Raw genomic sequence first — 20,284 nt, 5'->3', positions numbered from 1 at the left:
CCTTACTGGTTAGCCCTTCTACAACTGGTTTCATCAGCAGCATATTCTGCCAAGATATATAGAAATGCTACCTTACAGGGTTATAAACAAAGTTTTGTTCCCTAGCTGTTGTGTGGGGTTAAGATCCAACTACATTGTTTTAGTTATCGTACACTACACCTCTTGTTTGCAATTGACGGTTGACAAACTAGGAAATGCACTAAAACATTGAAGGAACCTGTCTAATATTGTGTCCTGCTTGTAAGACTGTCACAGCTGGAGAACATGAACACAAGAACATTTGCAAGGGATTCTTTTTGTCCTGGTGATGTGGACTGACACCTGTAAATACTTAAATAAGTTATTTGCGAACAGCCTGTTTCGTTCCTCTGCGATTCAGAGCGACCCTAGCTTGTTTTAAACTTTTTTTAACCTGTGGAAGTTGTTTTATCAGTTACAGAACCTGCATGTCGTTTACACATTAACTTCTGAACCATATAATCAAGCTGCAGGGTACTGAACATCTGCTAGATGTGAAAATGCAGCAAAGATAACATGCTTTTGTGTGTTATGTTATAAATTGCTGCATATAAACCTCTCTCCACTCATGCTCTTTCTTACCATCATTTGAATGCTGTGTCACAAGTCACTGAAAAGTTCCCAGAAAACAGATGCATATGTGTTAGCTTGTTTAGACTATGAAGATTGTGGTGCGTGTAATGTTTCTAAAATGTTTAGAAAAAAAAAATTTGGTCCAGAACAGTTCATGTCAGAAAAACCAAGTTGTCATTATTGACAGTGTTACATCCAGGACAAGTTTATTTGAACAGCTACATGCAAATGTATATCTTCAGTTATCATTTGCAAAATGCTCTGAAACTGACTTCATGCTCTTGACTTCACAGCTGCCTCCCGTAGTGTCGTGGTTTCAGCTCTTACCGTTGCCGTCAGTATCGGTGCAATCGTCATCAGCTTGGCGATGTACGGATGTTATGTAAAGTAAGTCATGCAGATAAAAGAAGAGCTTTTTCCTATTCTCCTTCACTACATTGCATGCATCATAGGTTTTTCCTTTACAGTACTGCATACTTTATAATTGTGTTCATATATTTCTTCATTTGATTGTTTTTAGGCTGAAAACTAATTGGTGGGACAAATTTCCAAGTCCCAAAATTCGCATAATACATCCGATCAAGGAAATGGTGAGACAGCTTGTGATAAAAACTTGTTGTGATTGTTGCTCGCAGTTGAATTGATTTGACATAAATATAACCCTTCCAGTCCTCAACAACAGTATTTGCTCTGTCAGTAGACTGTAGTTTTCATTGTGTTTGGCAGGGTCTTCTTATACTGGTTTCAACTTCCTTTTACTTGCATGTTGTTTCAAATCATTTTTATCCCTTTCATTTCAGATGCTGCAGCCTGAGAAGTCATTCCCTTTGCCGGTCTGCATTGAGGAATCAAAACAACATGATGATAAACAATTGTTAGTGTTACACCTATGCAGTAGCAGTATATTGCCTGTACTATGTGACTAGTTAAATTGACAGTTTCTCTCTATTCAGGTCAGAGATGTCATCAACAGACAGCAAATCGAATGGGAGTGAGTGCAGCACCAGTTCCCCATCAGTGGATATTTATGGTGTCATACCTGTTGACACTTCAGGTACTTCAGAGTCCGCCCTTTTGGCGTTTTTCGCCAACCTAGGCCCATTAGCTCAGCAACAAACCAGTCAATTTACAAGTGGGTTGTTAGCCACTCCATCGAACCTGCATGATATCAGATGTGATGGATCAGCCTCTGGATCATCTGGAGAAGCCAGTGTCACCTATACTGAGGTCATTCACAACTCTTCTAATAATGTTTTGGTCGACAGCCCGGACGTCCATACACATCCTGAACTGGGTTGTGAGTTTACATTCAATGTCAGCAAGAGCAACACCTTGGATATTTCTTCACAAGCTGTTTCACTTCTCATGCCAGTAAACATGTGTCCACAGTACAATGCAGATCATCAGAGATTTTTAGATAAAGAATGCCTCAGTTTGCCATCCAGCTCCGGTGGCACTAACCCAGCAACCTCCTGTCAGCCTCAGTTCAGGGTTGAGAGCACTGACAAGCTCTTAGAACTTGCCTCAACTTTCTCATCACATCCAAACAAAAATCTTTTTTATGACTCTGTGTCGCCTGATTCCCACAACTCTATTGTACAGTGTGATGGCTACCAGACAGTTCTGCCACGTGCCTTGTTCTCAGAGGAGAGACACTGTGATCAGGATGTATATGCCAAGAAGTATCAGGAAAAACCATTCAGCAACGTCCCTCAAAGCTGCTTAAACTCATTCTTTCAAGGTGACGCTTCAAAAGACCCCAGCCAACATAAGCTCAGTGGGAGTGAGTGCAGCAGCAGAGCCTCATCACGGCTTATTACAGATGCTTTGAAGGCGTCTCCTTCCCCATTTTTCACCAACCTAGGCCCAGTAGCTCAGCAACAAACCAGTCAATTTACAAGTGGCTTGTCAACTGCTCCATCAAGCCTGCATGGTATCAGATATGATGGATCAACATCTGCATCTTATGACGCAGTCAATCCCTCCTATGGTCTGGTCATTCCCAACTCCTCTAATAATATTTTGGCAGACAGCCCAAACGTCCATACACAACCTGAACTGGGTTGTGAGTTGACATGCGATGTCAGCAAGAGCAACACCTTGGATGTTTCTGCACAAGATGTTTCCCCATTCATGCCAGTAAACATGTGTCCACAGTACAACACAGATCATCAGAGATTTCCAAATGAAGAATATCTCAGCTTCTCATCCAACTCTGGCAGCACTGAACCAGCAACCTCCTGTCAGCCTGAGTCCAGAGTTGAGAGTTCTGACAAGTATCAGGAAGAATCGTTCATCAACATTCCTCAAAACTGCTTCAACTCATTGTTTCTGTGTGACGATTCAGAAGGCCAAAGCCAACTTAAGCTCCAAATGCCTTCTCTCTTTTTGAGTTCTACAGACAACTATATGCCAGTAAAGATGGATAGTGATTATCGTAAGGTGTAGTTCACTGGCCATGATTTGTATTTTAGCTTTTAACTTCAAACGTTTAAGGTTGCAGAAACATCATGTCAACTCATTTAGCAGTAAGTAGCTACGCTGGATGTTTTGCATTTAAAGGAACTTGCGGACCATGTTTGTTCGGGAGTTACTGCAGTTTCAATGTTTAGTTTTTCTTTCCCATGATATTATCAGTTAATGGAGAGAGAGAGCTGGACAACAGTTACAAAATGGGCTCTGAGCCTATTATATTTTTCTTGGCATTGTATGTTGTTATATAGTGTTCACACAAAGTTTTTCTTTTTATTTTTTAATGTGTATATATATGATGATATAAAAACATGTTTAAAGTAAGTCCTTTTCCAGAACAGCCAATGTTCCATGATGACTTAATTTTGCATAGAAAGTGGAAAAGAACAGAAACATCAAGTCCACATAAAATGGAAGAACCAAGCTTGTTGCAACAGTTTAATAGAAAACAGAAAAATGACATTTGATCTGGATGCCTCAGGTGAGGCCCATCGCACCACTCAGCTACCATTTTGAGCAGTTGCTGTTGTGAAAATACTTCCTCATTGCTGTTCTCTGGAGCTGTTAGTCACTTCCAAAGAACTGAGCGTCAGTCTCACCCAGCACGTTTTACAACAAACAGACAAGCAGAGACATTTCTCTGATGAGAATAGACAGAAATGATGCTCTGTGCAAGAGTGAAACATGGTTATGACACATTAACTTTGTAGAAAAAATATTCAAATTTTCTAGGATTTTGTGTATTTTTCTAATAAATGTGAGTGTTAACATGTGCACATTTTAACTGATGATAATATAAGTAGTATTACAATCAATGTATGACAGTTGTTTAAATGTTATTTTAAATTTGACTTATTAATACAAATATACCTGTTTAGACACTAGCATAAGTGTACTTATAAATGTGTGCGTGTATCAAAAGAGACAGAGCAGGAGATGTTGCTTAATATCACTTATATAAGCGAAAATGTGACATATATGTATGTTGATATTTTCTGTAATAAATGTCTGGTTAAAAGTATCATTTCCTCTAGTGTTTACCATCTTTTTGAACTGTATTAAAAAATCTATTCCTCTAAAATCTCTGCTGTCAACATTGCTTATCTGAGATGAATGTGTTACAGAGTATTTTTACTCGTCTCTCTTGTTCAGTCCAAAAAGTGTTGTTGTAACATGTAAAGCAGTCTCACATGTCACGCAGGTTATTGTGGAAATTCTGCTTCCATCCGGTGTTCTTTTAAAGAGTCACTATCTAAATACAGACACTTTAATTTTCACTTGTATGAAACATAAACAAACCTTTTTGTCCATGGAATCAGCAGCTGGAAACAAAATGCTGAAAAACGTCTATAAATACATTGACTCTCCTGGTTCTTCATACAGCCACTTCATCAGCGTCATGTATGAGGAGAATACTGTATTTCCTGTAACAGGAGGAGCTTCTGCAGCAGTGAGGAAAGTTGCTTGAGGAGGAGGAGCAGGATTATTTTAACTGAAAGCTCTTTGATTGGAGGAACATACTCAAGTAGGTAGGATGTCCAACTTAAACCTTAGATTTAATCTGAGCACATAAGACATTTGTTTTTACCTACGACGCTGCTGGCGACATCAACCACCTTTCTACGCACCTGAAGTTCAGACTGCAGCATGCAGCAACCGGGCCGGCTGAGGCTAAGGCCGTGGCTGGAAGAACAGATTCAGTCTGGGAAATATCCAGGGGTCAGCTGGCTGGACCAGGTACTCCCCTCCACTCCCTACACAGACTACCAACATAAACAGCAGAGCTCATGTTGTTTCATTTATGTGAAGCTACTTTGAAGTAGAAATATCCCTAACTTTTCTACTTAAAGGAGAAAATTGTTCAAGATTCTTCCATGTCTACATAACAAAAGGAAAATGATTTTGTGTTGTTCTGTCCTACAGTCAGCACGCATCTTCCAGATCCCATGGAAGCATGCTGCTCGTCATGGCTGGAGTATTGACAGAGATGCTACACTCTTCAGGAGTTGGGCCATGCACACTGGTAAGAGCTGCACAAACCGAGATGTATTTGATTAGTTGGAGGGTTCTTTCATTCATTTTTGATTTTTGATTTTTTTTTTTTTTTTAGTCTGTTTCACTGATTTTATGTTTTCCAGCAGTCTAAGTCTTGTATTATGTGGCACTATGATTACAGTTAGGACAAAGTCAGGAGTATGTTGTTGGTCACAACAGCACAGTTTCATCATTTCAGTACCTGATTCCATTCAATTGGCTTTACCTGCTTGCAGTACATGAGTATAGTCAATGGATGGATGGATAAAAGTTGTAAAAATTATAATAATATATCAATGGCAACATTTCCAATATCTTATATACAGAAACAATAATAATGAATCTCTGCACAGAACTGTTTCTTGAGCAGATTTGTTAAAGCGGTTAAAGTTGTGATATTAACTACCAGTAAGTCATTTAAATGAAAATAACAAGTTGAAAATCATATCTTTATCATCTTTTATGTGTCAGTTCTTCAATTTTATGTCGTCTTGATCTTGATCAATCAATAAATGTGTCATCACAAATGTGTTTGTTAGAGATTTTTCAGAGGAGATTAAAATCCTATCAGTATTCTTAAAGGAATGAAGCAGCGTTACCTAGATTACTTCATTGAAAAGAAACAAAGGCAAAAGTTACTCTTTGGTGAGATGTATTATTTCTGAAGACATCATACCTTCGATCAAGTTATAAACAAGTTCAAATGGGTCCGTTTTGCAGATGAGTTTGATCTGGCAAATGTTTGCTTTTCCTCTCTGGTTGAAGTCTTTCTTGTGAATGGCAGTTATAGTTGTGGAGCTCAGTCTTTCTAGATCGACCACATTCCTCTTTAAATCCATTATTTCGTGAGTAAAGTGATGGAGGCTGCACGGCAACTTCAAATAGAAAATGTCTGAACCATTGAAATAAATAAAGTAAGATTTCCACCTAACTGAAAAACATCATCAGATGTTCATTTCAGTTCACTTAACTGGAATTTTATAGAGTGATCAGTGATCAGTATTTTTTTTAAAGACAGCTCACATTGGCTATCTAAGTAAACAAAAAACAAAAAACTAGGACAAAACAAAGAGAGTTGTTGTCTTTTCTTTTTCAAACCTGAAGAAATGGATAAATAATTTTGAAACAAGGAAAATGAATGTTTTTTAGGCCATAAACAAAGTAATTATTTGTTCTGTTCTGGATGACCTCAATTAAGTCCTCATTTGCACATGTTCCTGCATGCACTTTAAAGAATGTAAAACATAGTTCATCCTTCTGTCCTCTTGTCTTGGGAAAGTCATGGCTTGTAACAGCAGAGCACCATCACATCATGGGAGAGCACCAGTTCACTTACCATGAGTGTGCAGGGTGATCATATTGCTGTCAAAGTACAACATCAATGCTCTGCACACAATGTTAAAAATATACATTCAGCCGCTCAGCCTTCAAAACAAACATCAGAAGCAGTACATTCTAAAAAAATTATAATGACACGGAAAATGCAGTAAAACAGAATTTAAATGATAATATTTTATGCTCTTTAACAACAACAAACTAAAAACTTCTCAGCTTATAAGTAGGCATGGGAAGTTGCAGCATGTGTGAAGCAGAGCTGCTGCTATCTATGTGCCATGAAGTTTTCTTGGCCCTTGTCTGATATAAATGATCCATAGTGGATTTATAAGCTCCAGTGATTTCATCACTTAAGTTTGTAATTATGGTTTAAGAAGTGAGTGAGAGTCAACTATACATCGGAGCTAAATTTGAGAAAGGACTCTGCACAGTTAATGCACTCACTTGGCAGGAGGATTTGTAATAAATAGCCTTCCAGTTGATGATATTTAATATTTTCAGGTAGCAGCTGTTGAGAATGATATCATATTCTGCATACAATGTGTTGTATGATGTATAATAACAGTAACTCTTTCTGTGCAATTCTATTTTATATAAGCTTTATTTAACCAGGAAAACTGTTATCTTTCTGCAGAATTTTCCAAGTAGAAAGTGCAGAATAACCAAAAGCTTTTTGACCTAATTTAGACCAAGCATAAGGGACAGAAAGCAACACCTGATCATGTGATCGGAGAAAGTAAGCATCTGAAGAACATGATATGCATTTAAATATTGTTGTCAATATGTGACAGAGACAAGCGTTTTTTAACGAGTTTTCACAGACGGCAATAAGAAATCTGTGATGCTCAGTCGTTGATCATTGTTATTATTAGACCATTTGCTTGGCTCGAGACTCATTTATCAGGCTGACCATTTCCTCCACAAAGCAGCACACTGGGATAAAAACTAATAATTTAACATTTTAAAGATAAATATACACAATTCTTTATGATCAGAAGATTCTCCTACACACATGGATAATGCACCAAAAGTTTTAATCTTATTGTAAATCACATTGGTGAAAAGCTAGTCTTGCTCTTTTTCAGGTTTTTTTAGAAGTCCTTGTTATCGACATTAAAAAAAAAAACCATGATCACTGAGACTGTATCATTGTTTGTTTTAAATATCCACTGACAAAACCAGCTTTTTTCCTTCATTCATTCATTTACCAAACCTCTTAATCCAATTTAGGGTCACGGGGAAGCTGGAGCCTATCCCAGCTGGCTTTTGGGCGAAGGCAGGGTACATCCTGGACAGCTCGCCAGTCCATCGCAGAACCAGCTTTTATTATTATTATTATTATCATTAATATTATTATTATTATTATTATTAACATTAGCATCTATAATGTCAAGTATTTAATGCAGGTTTTTTTCTTTCTCCTTTGTGAAAAGGATTCTACATAGTGGATAATTTTGTTCACCTCACACTTAAGGCGGCAGTATCAAATTAGAGCAGAGAAACACATCCTAAGAGGATACATGTTAGCTAAGCATAACATTTTTTTTGTTTGTTTGTTTTATATTTTCATGGCCACATGTAATGTTTTCGAGCATCATCTTGGCGAAATGAGTTAAAAGTGTGCTCCTCACACTGTGATGTTACTGTTACTCTGGTTTTTCTGCCAAGCAGAATTTCAAACTGATGGCACTATAGCAGCTGCCAAGTAGGCTAATTTAAAAAGATCATTCGCCTTTAAAGGAAACTGCAAAATGAAACAAACACATTTTTCTAATGGCCAGCTGTATTGTTGTTTGTGACTTGTAGAGAAGTCAACCCTCATTCCAGTACAAAGAAACTGGGTAAATCAAAGACCCCCAGTTACAATCTGTCAGCAAACAGTGATCTATTTGTGACACTAGTTTTGTGCTCATAACAGTATGACTGGTTATAAACATAACTATCCTTACATCAGCTGGCATTTTCAAGCTGCCAATCATTCATTAGTTACAGGTGGAGACGTTTCTCTAATGTGTCATCTATCTTTCATCTGATCAATTTTCTGCTCTGCCTTGTTATATTATGGAGATAAGTGTATAATTAAAGTAATAACTCTAGTGACAGACTATTTACAAACAGGTGCATAGTCACAAGCTTACCTTGTGAATTCCCATGCTTCCTCATTCTCCAAAATATTTCATGTGTAACATGTAGATTTGTCTAGATGCCAAAATGAAGCAGTGTCTTAATAAAAACACACTCTGCCGGTTAGCAAACTTCTTTTGATCTGCTCTTTTGTATGTAAGACAGAGTACAGGTGGCACGATAAAAACTATTTATCAATATATAAACCTAACAATGTGTGTTTTATTCTTAATACTTACCATTCAAATGCTTTCTGGTGAGCGAATCTTGGCTGGAAAGACACCTCCCAGGCTGTCTTACCTCTCTATAAGCATTTTATAACATTTTACGGCTGTGTAGTATTATTTTTGGGACAACTTCACGTAATGCAAAACACATGAGCATATTTCACAAAGAGTACTTGTTACAATGTGAAAACAAACAAAAAAAGAAAAGCGTATGGAACATTTTTGTGGCATTGGAATGCAGTCATCTTACAGTTTGTGAGCTTACTGTATGTGAGTTTCATGCAACATAAATGTTAGCTATGCAGCTGTTTGAAAGGACAGATGTAGGTGTGTGTTTATGTAGATGTTTTTAAGGTTTCATTATTAGAGTGCCATTTTGGATAGTGGAGTTATGGCACATTTTGATGTAAGACAGAATTGCATTTGAAGGGAAAAGTTGTCTTAAAACAGTTTGCAGATGCTGCTGAAGTGGCTTGATAATAAGCAGCTGTAGACCAGAAGAAGTTTTACTTATCTTTTTTTTTTTTGAGACAAAGAACTATTTTAAGACAAATATTCTAATTTTGTGCCACCAAGTTCCTACCAGTATCACATAACAGTGTTTGTCTCTATGCTTGTTAACTTTAGGGCGGTATCGTCCAGGCAAAGACCAGCCAGATCCCAAAACATGGAAAGCAAATTTCCGCTGTGCCTTGAATTCACTGTCTGACGTCTGTGAGCTGCGAGAGCACAGCAGGAAGCGAGGGAGTAATGCTTACAGAGTCTACAGGATGTTGCCCTCCTCTCAAACACACAGACGCAAGAGAGGTAAGAAACACACTGATAATGTAATTCCCATTTCATTTTTAAAGTAACAAATGATCAACTGCTCCTAATGTGACTCTCTTTTCCTTCCTTCTCTTCCATCAGGTCTGCGGTTGTTCAGTAGACCAAGAGAAAGACAGATCAGTTTAGGGGAATGTAAACATGATGATGCATATGCCACACACACTTGGCAACTTGCAGCAACAAGACCAATTTCAGACATGCCACAGAAGATAGAGACTACTGCTCACAATATGTTTACCAGCAGTCAAGCACATGGTGAGATGGGTTGTTGTCAAAGGGCTTTTGTTCCTGCTCTGGATGTTCCAAATATATATCTCAACCATCGAGATCATACTCATTGTAATTTTGCAGGTATGTGGGAATCCAAACCAGAGGACCAAGAACATACAGAGGGTGTCTTTAAGGTATTGTTTTGGATATTCTGACTAAATGCAATAGATCTTCATTTTCTGACCAAAATAACTTCAACATAATAAATCCAAACCCATAATGAAAAGCAATAATAAAATAAAAGCCATGCTAAAACAGCATCAAATTTAGATTACCCACTCATAAATAGCAGGTATTACTAGTATTTCCTGTTTTCTGTAGCCGTATCTTTGGGTGATCCAATGTCTTCGTTTTCTGCAGCTAATGGAGCATTTCAGCAGTGCTGACCTCTGGAACCAGGCAGGAGAGCAGAGAGGATGGAGAACACACACTCTATTGGACCAGTGGCAATGTATGGCAATGAATTTTTGCATCTTTGTGTGTCAGAACAGCATGTACCATTTGAATTCTAAAAATAATACTTGGCTAGCATAAATTCGGCATTTAGAAGGGAGTATAAGTTGTAGGATTTAAAAAGAGTATTTCAAAGTTAAATGTTTGAGAGTCAATTCTCCTGTAGAAAAAAACAAAGTGAATTACATGCTGCACTTGCTTTTGGGTGTCTGAGGTTTGCCCTGTGATTGTCTACGATTAAGGTGGCAGATTTAGGGGTTCATCCAGAATTTAGAGGTGGCCAACGTCCCACCTCCCAGTTCACTCCTCTGACTCAAATCAGTTGGTTTACATATTGTTTTTTTCTGTTCAGGTGCTGGTGATGAAAACCCATTCCTTATGCATACTGAGAACTACAGTGATGTATCCAATCCAAACTACATCAAGGGACTGACGGACTGGACCACACATCAGCAAACACTGATGCCCTAGTTTGACTCTAAAAGTTCTTTTTCACTGAAGCTTTCTCGCAAGACCTCTGCCGCTTCTGCTGGGCTCACCACTGAACAGCAGAAACAAGAGAAAGGCAAAGGGGGACAAACGATATTGCTCTGTCACTCATTTAGTCAACCTCTGTGCTGAGTGTGCAGGGATGAAGATCTTGTTACAAGCCAAGCTTTACCACTGTCATCTTCACTTGTGTTGACTGCGGTTCAGGGCATCAATCACTGTCATGACACCAAGCTCACAGCACAGCTCTTTGAGTTAAAATATCTCATTTCGCCTTAGATAATGTATATTATTTTTCTCTTGTCTCTTGGACTTTTTTTTTTTAATACATTTGTTAATGACATAAAACAAATGAAGAGCAGAACAAATAAATAAGATATGTGACAGTTTTTGAGTCCAGAAGTGTCCTTGCTGACTAAAATTACATGACAGTCTGTATGTGCGTGATTTCTTTACCTTGACTGTGCCTTTAAGTTTGTTTTTTTATGTGATGCTACAGTTTTGTATGATTTTTTTTCTGTGTAATTTTTTTAAATCTGTTTAAATTGGACCTTGAGATATTATATGATTTACAATACATGTATTTACGTTTGAGTGTGTGTAGTAAAATAGAAATAAACTCAAAAGAATTACCGGATGTGCTTCAGTATTTAATCTGTAATTTTTTTTTAATAAAAAGAAACAACTTTAAATTAAATCGCACTGATTTTTCTCCATATGTATTTACATCCTCTGATTTTTCTTTTTATTGTTAACTGACAGTAACATGCCATTTCTATTGGCATTAACAGATACTTTTGGAGCACTGTGAAAAAAGTACTTGCTTCTGTGATATTTACAAGGCATTCATTGAGTTCTGCATTCTTCCAACATGTTTTATTTGGACCTTTTTAAAAACAAAAAAACATGTGTTCTAAACTACTCCATCATCTTGATTACTTCTCCTATTTATCATACCATTCTCAGGGCAACAGGACCTCCAGTTTGGGAAGCAGTGGACTAAAACATCAACATATCTTAGCTGGTTAAAAATTAACTGCATCTCTAACAGCTGTAACACTTTAGCCCAGCAGATAAAGGAAAGTCATATCAACACGCCTGTTTATGACCGTCTACATCTTAACCCTTCCCAGTAAACAACTTCCTTTGTGATAGTTCTACATCAAAATGATGACCTAGGTAATATCACAGTCTGCAACCCTTTAACTGGCTAAAAGATTATCTTCTTCTTCTTATCTTCTTGTTATAATAAAGCGGCTTCTTGTCAACTTTCTACTTGGAAGAAGGTTAAATGAACATAAATGGCACCAACTGCTATAATCTCCCCTTCAGGCTCTGAGTCCAAGCCTCTTAAGCTTGGAACAGCGTTGTCTGATGGTACATCTTGGACTGGTAAAACTTTTGCCTTGAATTATTTTCTTCTATCTGCCTGATGGACTGTATCACTTCAACTTGAGCATGAGGAGGATTTGGGTTTAGCAGCTAGTCAGCAGATGTAAATAAAAATCTTGATCATGCTTAAGATCAATAAGATTGAAAAACACTAAGCTGTTTTTTTCTATTTCATTTGCAGTTATGAATTGTGTAATTAGTGCAGCTTTTTGTGCTTTATGTAGACTTGGATGATCCTTCAACATGAGCAGCGCTGTTTAAAATGGACAGATGAAATGAGTTAAACCAAACTGTGAACATTTTTGTCATATTTTAATGATACAGTAAAGCCAGTCACAGACTTTACAAATGCAGTAAATTCTTCTTAATATAAATAATCCTGGGAAAAATTAAATTACTTTCCTCTCATCTCCTAATCTAAGGATTTTTTTCCCAATTTTCAGTCACCTTTATGTCCAGCAATCATTCTTCCTTTTAAAGCTAAAATCACTTATTGATTCAGTGTGTGAATTATGGACTATTTTAATGTACCTCAAATCTTTCTTAAAAATTAATTCAGGGCTCGATCTTTCCATATTTCAAAATTACAGATCAATCCAAGTCTTCTTTTGTTAAAGACAAGAAAGAGATTAAATTAAAATCTCATTCATTTTCCTGTTACCACTTAATCAGTTAAGCTCCTCAGGCCCCCCTGCCCTGCATGTTAAAGTAGGCAACCTACTTTAACACATCTGAATGAAATAAAGGGCTCATTAACAGGCTGCAAACAACTTGATAAGGAAGTTGAAAAATCTGACTCAGGTGCTTTGGGGAAGGAATGTGTCTAAAACATGCAGGGCAGGGTGGCCTGAGGACTGGAATTGAGAAACATTGCCTTAGATTAACTGTAAACAGCTCAGAACAACCACGCATTTAGGAAGTTTCAGTCTGACAACTATAATTTGAGGTATCAAATTACATTTTAAAAACTGCTGATGGTGGCCTGTGCTAATTTGGGATTAGTAGGCAAAACTGATCTAGAAAAAAATATCTTGCGTTTAGTTTGACAATAGCCTGAATAGAGAAGCACCTCATAAAACTTGTGTACTTGTTGAATATAATCTATTCAATCTCATAAAGACAAAGATGTTGATCTACATCCTTTTATCTTCATAGAAATATCACAACAGTATCTATAGCAACAACAAAGCAACTAACTGGCACAAAATTGCTGCCAAACATTTCCCTGGAACCAGGAAAACATATTTCTCCCATTCTCTCTTGCATTGGTTCCGAGAATGTTTCTGAATTTATTTTAAGATCTTACATCAGACTTTTAAAGCCCTTCAGGAAAGAAACCTGTATCATTAACAGTGAAAACATTTCTGCTGCGTGAACAGGTAAATTTAGCAAATATGCTTAAAGTACATTGTCTGATCCAAATAAAACTGTTACTTCATCTTGTAGTATTTTTGCATTGTGTGATTGACACATTGAATCTTTGTATTGTGTACACCCACACAGCTACTTCCATCTAAAAAAACAAAAACAAAAAAAAAAACTAGCACACAAACTAAACAGCAGATCAGACAACAGATAACATTTATTTACTCTGAAAAGCAGAAAATGACACATGAACTTCCCTTCAACATGGGAACTACATAAAGTCAAATCCTGAGGGGAAAAAACGTAACATTGTACCTTCTCTTGCTTCCCTGTAATGTTATACAGAAAAGTAAGCAAAATATGTATGAATCTGAATACATACAAATCAAGGAGCTATCACTTTTACACACCACATATTTACAGAATCATCATAAGTCCAATGACAGGTATCCCAAACAAGTTGTCACATTCAAGAAGTCCACTAGCACAGCCTGCTGGTCATACAATATACTGCAATCCCAGTCTGACTGCATACTACAGGATTTAGGATTTAGCCGAGCTGGTTTATAACAGAAAAATAAGCTTACATGTGTGATAATCTGTCTTTACACAGGAACAATAGACAGACACAGAAAAAGAAACAGGTGGATGTGACAACATGTTTATTTCCAATCATCCTTATCTAAACCAATCTAATTAAATCTGTACACGAACATAGGCAAAACAGAACAGATAAGGCTGGAAAGAAATTTGACAAATGTGACTTTTCATTCAATTATTTTCTGATGCCCGGTACCAACAACAAAAATTTCATTCATTTTGTACCACAGTTAGTTTGACAATATCATGCTTCACTAAATACATTCTGTTTCTGAAATAGTCATAGGATGTGAGAGGACAGCCAACAATCAGATGGATGAGATCAAGGCCTGCTGGCTTTTTACATCACTAATAAACATTCTCATTGGATGCTGGTCAAGAAATTTGAACACCACAAGACAATACTGACAGGTGGAAATGTTCATGTCAACAAAAGGACAGTAGCTCCGATCTGTTTACTGACATAAATGACAGCGTAATCAGACAACAGCTGCATCAATTCACTTTGACCCATAACAGGAACATTTTTTTTGTGCTTGAAAGGAAGAAAACAGCATTTAATAGACAAACAAATGAGAAAAAAAAAATTAAAATCAGGATGTGCTGGTGAGGTACCAATCAAAAGTTTGGACTGGTACCATGTGTGAATTCTAATAGCTCACATTTGTGGTTACTTCCAAGTTTAAGTCTTGGTCTACAGTTGGTGCACAAGCCTTAAGATGAGGAAAGTATGCTTAAAAAAATATGAGTCTCCTATAAAATACTAAGCGCAGCACTTGCAATATAAGCTTGTAATTTGTACACATAAAAAGAAATAAATGAGCATGACTTCAGAAGGCAGAGTAGGAAGTTCATAGTTTATTAAAATTCTATATGGTTCCATCTAAATGAGTATAAAAAAAATTATTGAAATCATGAGAAACTCCTAAGCAAGTGAGTGCACAATGTATGGTCCAGTGTACTCTACTCATTTCAAGTTTATTACAAAACAGGTATTTTTAACCCTGAAAGCAACTCAGAATGGTGAGCATTTCTCAGAATAAAAACAATGAACATTTTTGTGTTGCTACCTCTACCTGTCCTTTGATAAACCTCTGAGTTTAAAGACGGAAAGTGAATTTCCAAATCTCCAGCGTGGCCCAGCCACCATGAGGTCCGTTTACAAATCAAATAATAAATACAGGCATCCAATGGGCTACAACAGCAAATCATTTTGAAAATATTTTCCTCATGCATACACACAAGCATACATCTAACTGAGATCATGAGCTTTCTAAACCCTCGTATCTACTTTTATCAGCTATTCTTTACAGTGCAACAGTATGGCAGCAAATGGACAGCAGTGCTTTCATTAAAAAAAAAAGAAAAAGGGAATGGAAAATAAAAATATATACACAACATCATGGAGAAGCAGTAGTTTCTTTTGGTCCTGTGTCCATTACAGACAGCACTGCTTGTTTGGAAAATTCTTCCTTATATGAACAGTAGTTTCCACAAGACTGAAGAGCTGTGGGGGGAAAGGGTGAAACAAATATTAGGATTCCTGGTGCTGCTGCTGGGAAGTGTGTGTGTGGATGTGTGTAAAGAGCCTGAATCAGCTAATCCTTCCATTAAATCTTGGCTTGTTTGGTGAAATTTTCTTTTTGAGAGAAACCAGGCTTCTGGTTGCTAATCCCGGTCTCTCTAACTGCATCTCTGATGTCTTTTCTAACACATTGATATTGTTGTGGCTGGATTAATCCCTAAAATCAAAAGACTGACAGGCTCTGAAATGAAAACTCCCGAGTATAACCTTAACAACATAACGACTGAGTTAACTAACAAGAAGCAACATTGATGGCTAACCAGGAACCTATGAAGAAGCCAGAACTCATGACAGAGCTGAGCTTATGAACGAATGAATGAATGGATAAATGAATGAAAGATATTCATTTTAAAGTCAGCAATTATTGTCACAAAAAAAAAAAACTGAAGCAGTAATCCACTAAGCAAGATCGTCAAAGAGAAAACATACATTCTGCCTCATGTGGGAAGAGAGTTCTTAGTAAAACATGACCATATACAGTTTCAGTGCGTGCTATGTGACCTCACTCCAATTTCCTCTCAAGAAGTCACACAGGACAAGCTCTTTGTTGTGTGAAAGCATGATTCGTCAACATTTATTTTGGCCTCTGCTTGGGTTGAGGAAAGACTCTGGGTTTTAAACAGCAGGTATTAAATATGAAAAAAAAAAAAAAAGATACAAGTTATAAATATACAACTTTTCCTTTGTGCCTCCTTGCACGCTATAAATGCTATGGAAGAGAGGTAACTATTCAGTGCTGCTGCTACTTTGGACCTATATTTATTTATTTCATTACTTTACTATGCACTTTGTTTTTAGATGATTTTAGACCTTGTTGTAATTTGATGCTCAAATATTGTCACCTAAACCATTTATGTACTTTTATGTCATATGTTTTATGTGATTTGCCTGCTAAATGTGTCCGTCTGCTGCAAACCAAACTGTCCTTTCAAGGGACATATCAATAAAGAGAAGTGAAGTGAAAGCAAAGAGTTAAAATTATAACACTGGCCTTTTTAGTCAGTGTTGCAACAAGAGGCCAGAAGCTGTAATGTCATGAAATTTATCTGACAATGGTGGCTTTGAGTTAAGATTGTAACACTTGCATGACAGTGAAAAAGGATCCACATACTTTCAGTGGAAATGAACTTAGATAAAGACACAGTTGCTTATGTGTTAATAGGGAATGTTGCACTGCTCTGATAGAAAATACCTAAGCTCACACACACAGGCGTCATGTACAAAATATGTCCAAACTCCACATCAGGAAAAAGGTTATGGCATATAAACAAGTTTGAGCTGGGCTTGTAAAGCTTTGGAGTAGTGAAAACTTTGTGGTTGAATAACAGTTCCACTATGAGACGGGGAAAACAACTCACTTCGTTACAACTGGGAGCCTTCAGAACCTCCATGTGCGTAGCCCCCTTTAGATTTCATCTGGGCCTGAACAAGATCTACCTGGATTAAAAATAAACAACAGCAAACACTCATTGATTGAAGACACAAATTTGATGAATTTTGCTACACATTTTATAAAAATGGATGAAACTCTACCGATGCCAATCCTAGGCCCATGTCCCCTGAGCCTACATGTGTGGTGTGAACAAAGTTTGTTGGCTCCCCAATCATGGAGCGGTCGATCCGTCGTCGCCGTTTCTGATAATAAGAACCAGAGATATCTTTTAACATTTATACCAAGAACACCAGGAACAGTTTCATCATTGTACACAGATTTGAATATTTCACTGATCAAAGAGTAAGAAGAGGTATGCAGTAGCTAAAACAGAACCTCCTTATTCATTAATCATCTGAAACTTTGTTTTTGTTTAGCGATGTTCAGAGCTCAAACTGGCAGAGATGGAAGATACTTCCTTATCTGTTGGTAGAAAGACAGGCTGACATGACAGCAAGTAGGAAAAACAATTAAATGTTTTCTGAATCATCAATCAACCACATTAAATTAAGTGTTGTGGCCTGAGCTGTAGCATATGGTTAACTGGAGGCCCTGTCAGTTTATTTAATCTATAATCAGATTGTATGACAATATATTTCATGAGGTTTAACCACCCTATTTTTACCCTTTACAAAAATAAAGACTGGTTTAAAAATTGGGATGGTTTGTTGCATTGCATGATATTACTAAAATAAGTTGTTAGACTGGACTATTTTGTCACTCCCTGAGAAATTATGCAACTGCTTAGCTGCCCATAAAAACCTCAAAGCCCTTTCGTCAGGCCCACCTGTATCCTATCCATGATGAGTAAGGCAGGACTCTGACAAGAGGCAACTGAACTGTGTCATGGTCCAGAGAGAGCAGTACTGGAAGATGAATGGATTTTATTGTAATGTTTGATGCCATGAAACCAACTGTGCAGCACTGAAGTCAATATTAAGTTCATATTAAGTGTAAATTAGAGAGAATATTTATATGTTTGTCTACATATCACAGGCATCTGGGTCAGGGCTCTACATAGAATCAGACAACAGTGTTAAGTATATCAGCATTGATTCTTCCTAAAAAAAACAAAACAAATCATACCCAACCATACTTAAAACAAGGAAGCTTTTGTTTCTCATTCTCAGTTACTCTTCCAAGCAGATTTCATACTCACTGGTTGTGGCTGCTCTGCAATGCAGCAGCTGAAACAAACCCAGAACTCAGTCATTCTGAGGCTGACGAAGAAGCCGCAGCAGTTTCCTCTCTTAAGATCAGACGTCTCTCTCTTTCTTCCTGTTCAGAGTCACAAACACACACCGGAAACTGATGACAGACAGACTGCTTGATCCTCTGGGGTAAATGGTTGGCACACAAACGGCTCTCCAAAAACAAGGTAGCACACACCTGTTGACACAGTGAAGCAGCACAGAAAAAAAATCTCAATTTACAAGTAAATAAATAAGACTCAACTTCAGAACTTTGGTCAATGAACATTAATGTGATAACAGATCTGCATTTTTGAAGAAACTTGTAATACTAAAGTTAATGGCCAACTAGCTCCAAAAGCCTTCAAATGAAAAATGTCGTTATGACTTTCTGTACTTATATACATAAGATCATGTGACTCCGTTTTCTGAGGCTATTTCATCATCACATTGCTGCCACACTAATTCACAATGCATATTGGTTATTTTGACTTCCTCATGAAAATCTTTACAAACATTACAACATTAAAAGAAATATACTGTACAGTTGCTACTACATTTTACAATATTGAAAAAGTCTTATACAAAAACAAAAATGAGGTCATTGTAGACCGTGTTTCCATAACCAAGTGATCGACAGCTGTAAAGACATTTTTGCTTTTAGGGATCATCTGGTCTGGTACACAATAGAGTATTGTCATATAACCTTGGACTCAGGGTCAATTATCAGCACACATTTCAGCTCACAGGATGTGCTCATTAGCACTGCAGATGTGGTAATGCGTCTATTTTAATTAATAAACCCCTGGAGCTGAAATAGTCTGGAGTCTAAACTCACTACAAGGACAGAAGAAGACAATCTAGAGCAACATCTGACAAAATATCAGAATATTAGTTAGTTTCATATTACATGTAGCGAAACTACTACTTATTCTAATCTAAACAGGATTATAAACTGTAGCACTTTTATTTTATAGATATATCACCTTCAGTCAAGATGATCAGAGTAGATCTACCAACATTTTCACACAGATGGCAGATTGTAAAAGTTTGTGGTAGCTGTGAAGTAAATGGCTTAGCCCCAGAAGTAATATAGTTCAAGCCGGTGATGTGACAGTGTCCTGAAGTAAGGATCGATCATTTTTGCTTTCAAACAAGAAGTGACGGAGGTTCAAATGTTCAGCAGAGCCAAAGATCATGCTGACAAGTGGACTTCCCAGCAAATGTTACTGACTCTACAGCTGACGGCTCACATCGCTGACAATGACACGATAAATTGCAAGGAGTCCAATGATCTGCTGACATAGAATAAGATAATGTTGATGGTAATGATAATGTTAGTTATTTTTTACGGATTTCAGATTTTACTAACACTTTAATCTTACATTACACAGAGGTAGTTGGTATTTACAAACAAATGAGCGTTATGTAACTTTGCACCGCTGCAGCAAAGGCTCCTCTTGTTTCTGAAACGACGGTACCGAGTTCAACTAACAACTAGGAACAATACAGTAAATTCGCTGATGGTATGTCGCTATTTGTAAAACTGATTAAAATGTAATAGCCTTAATGTTTTAGTGTTGCTGCATTGCCGCTGTCTGCTATCGCTATTAGCTTGTGAGCTAAAGCTAGCAGCCGGAGGTCTGTGGTTTTTTGCTCCAACTGACAGCTAGCAAGCCAAGCTAATATAGAGCTGTTTGACAGTCGCACTTTACTAAACAGAATGTAAAAAACATTTATTTTAATGTTAATTCAAAATAATGTGTGAATATATTTCTGTGCTACATTCACACTAACAGAATAAACTTACCAGAAAACTACCGGTCTACCGGAGGAAAAAAACAAGCTGTACGCTCGACTGAAAGCTGAAGAATGCCCCAAAAATTAACCAGGAACT

At 37.2% G+C, this 20,284-nt stretch overlaps 1 protein-coding gene across 1 annotated transcript; it reads right to left on the bottom strand.

The window, feature by feature from the left end:
* Positions 1-13,978: 13,978 nt before the first annotated feature.
* Positions 13,979-20,273, bottom strand: cdc42se2 (CDC42 small effector 2). The gene is made up of 5 exons (XM_079240242.1): positions 20,198-20,273; positions 18,357-18,586; positions 17,299-17,400; positions 17,124-17,202; positions 13,979-15,687 (listed from the first exon to the last, which is right to left on the bottom strand). Exons 2-4 carry the CDS (start codon positions 18,408-18,410, stop codon positions 17,128-17,130), a joined length of 231 nt encoding a protein of 76 aa, XP_079096368.1. The 5' UTR covers positions 18,411-18,586; positions 20,198-20,273; the 3' UTR covers positions 13,979-15,687; positions 17,124-17,127.
* Positions 20,274-20,284: the final 11 nt, after the last annotated feature.

This window comes from Telmatherina bonti (genome assembly GCF_933228915.1).
Source record: "Telmatherina bonti genome assembly, chromosome: 1".
Lineage (NCBI taxonomy): Eukaryota > Metazoa > Chordata > Actinopteri > Atheriniformes > Telmatherinidae > Telmatherina > Telmatherina bonti.
This window is presented reverse-complemented; position numbering and strand designations above follow the sequence as displayed.

What these genes read in the sequence shown, in the direction of transcription:
- cdc42se2 (XM_079240242.1), bottom strand. Translation starts at nt 18,410, where the DNA reads ATGACTGAGTTCTGGGTTTGTTTCAGCTGCTGCATTGCAGAGCAGCCA. An exon ending in TTGCAGAGCAGCCACAACCA is followed by an intron (nt 17,401 to 18,356) that starts GTGAGTATGAAA and finishes TCTTATTATCAG; the next exon opens with AAACGGCGACGACGGATCGA. An exon ending in TGGGCCTAGGATTGGCATCG is followed by an intron (nt 17,203 to 17,298) that starts GTAGAGTTTCAT and finishes TTTTTAATCCAG; the next exon opens with GTAGATCTTGTTCAGGCCCA.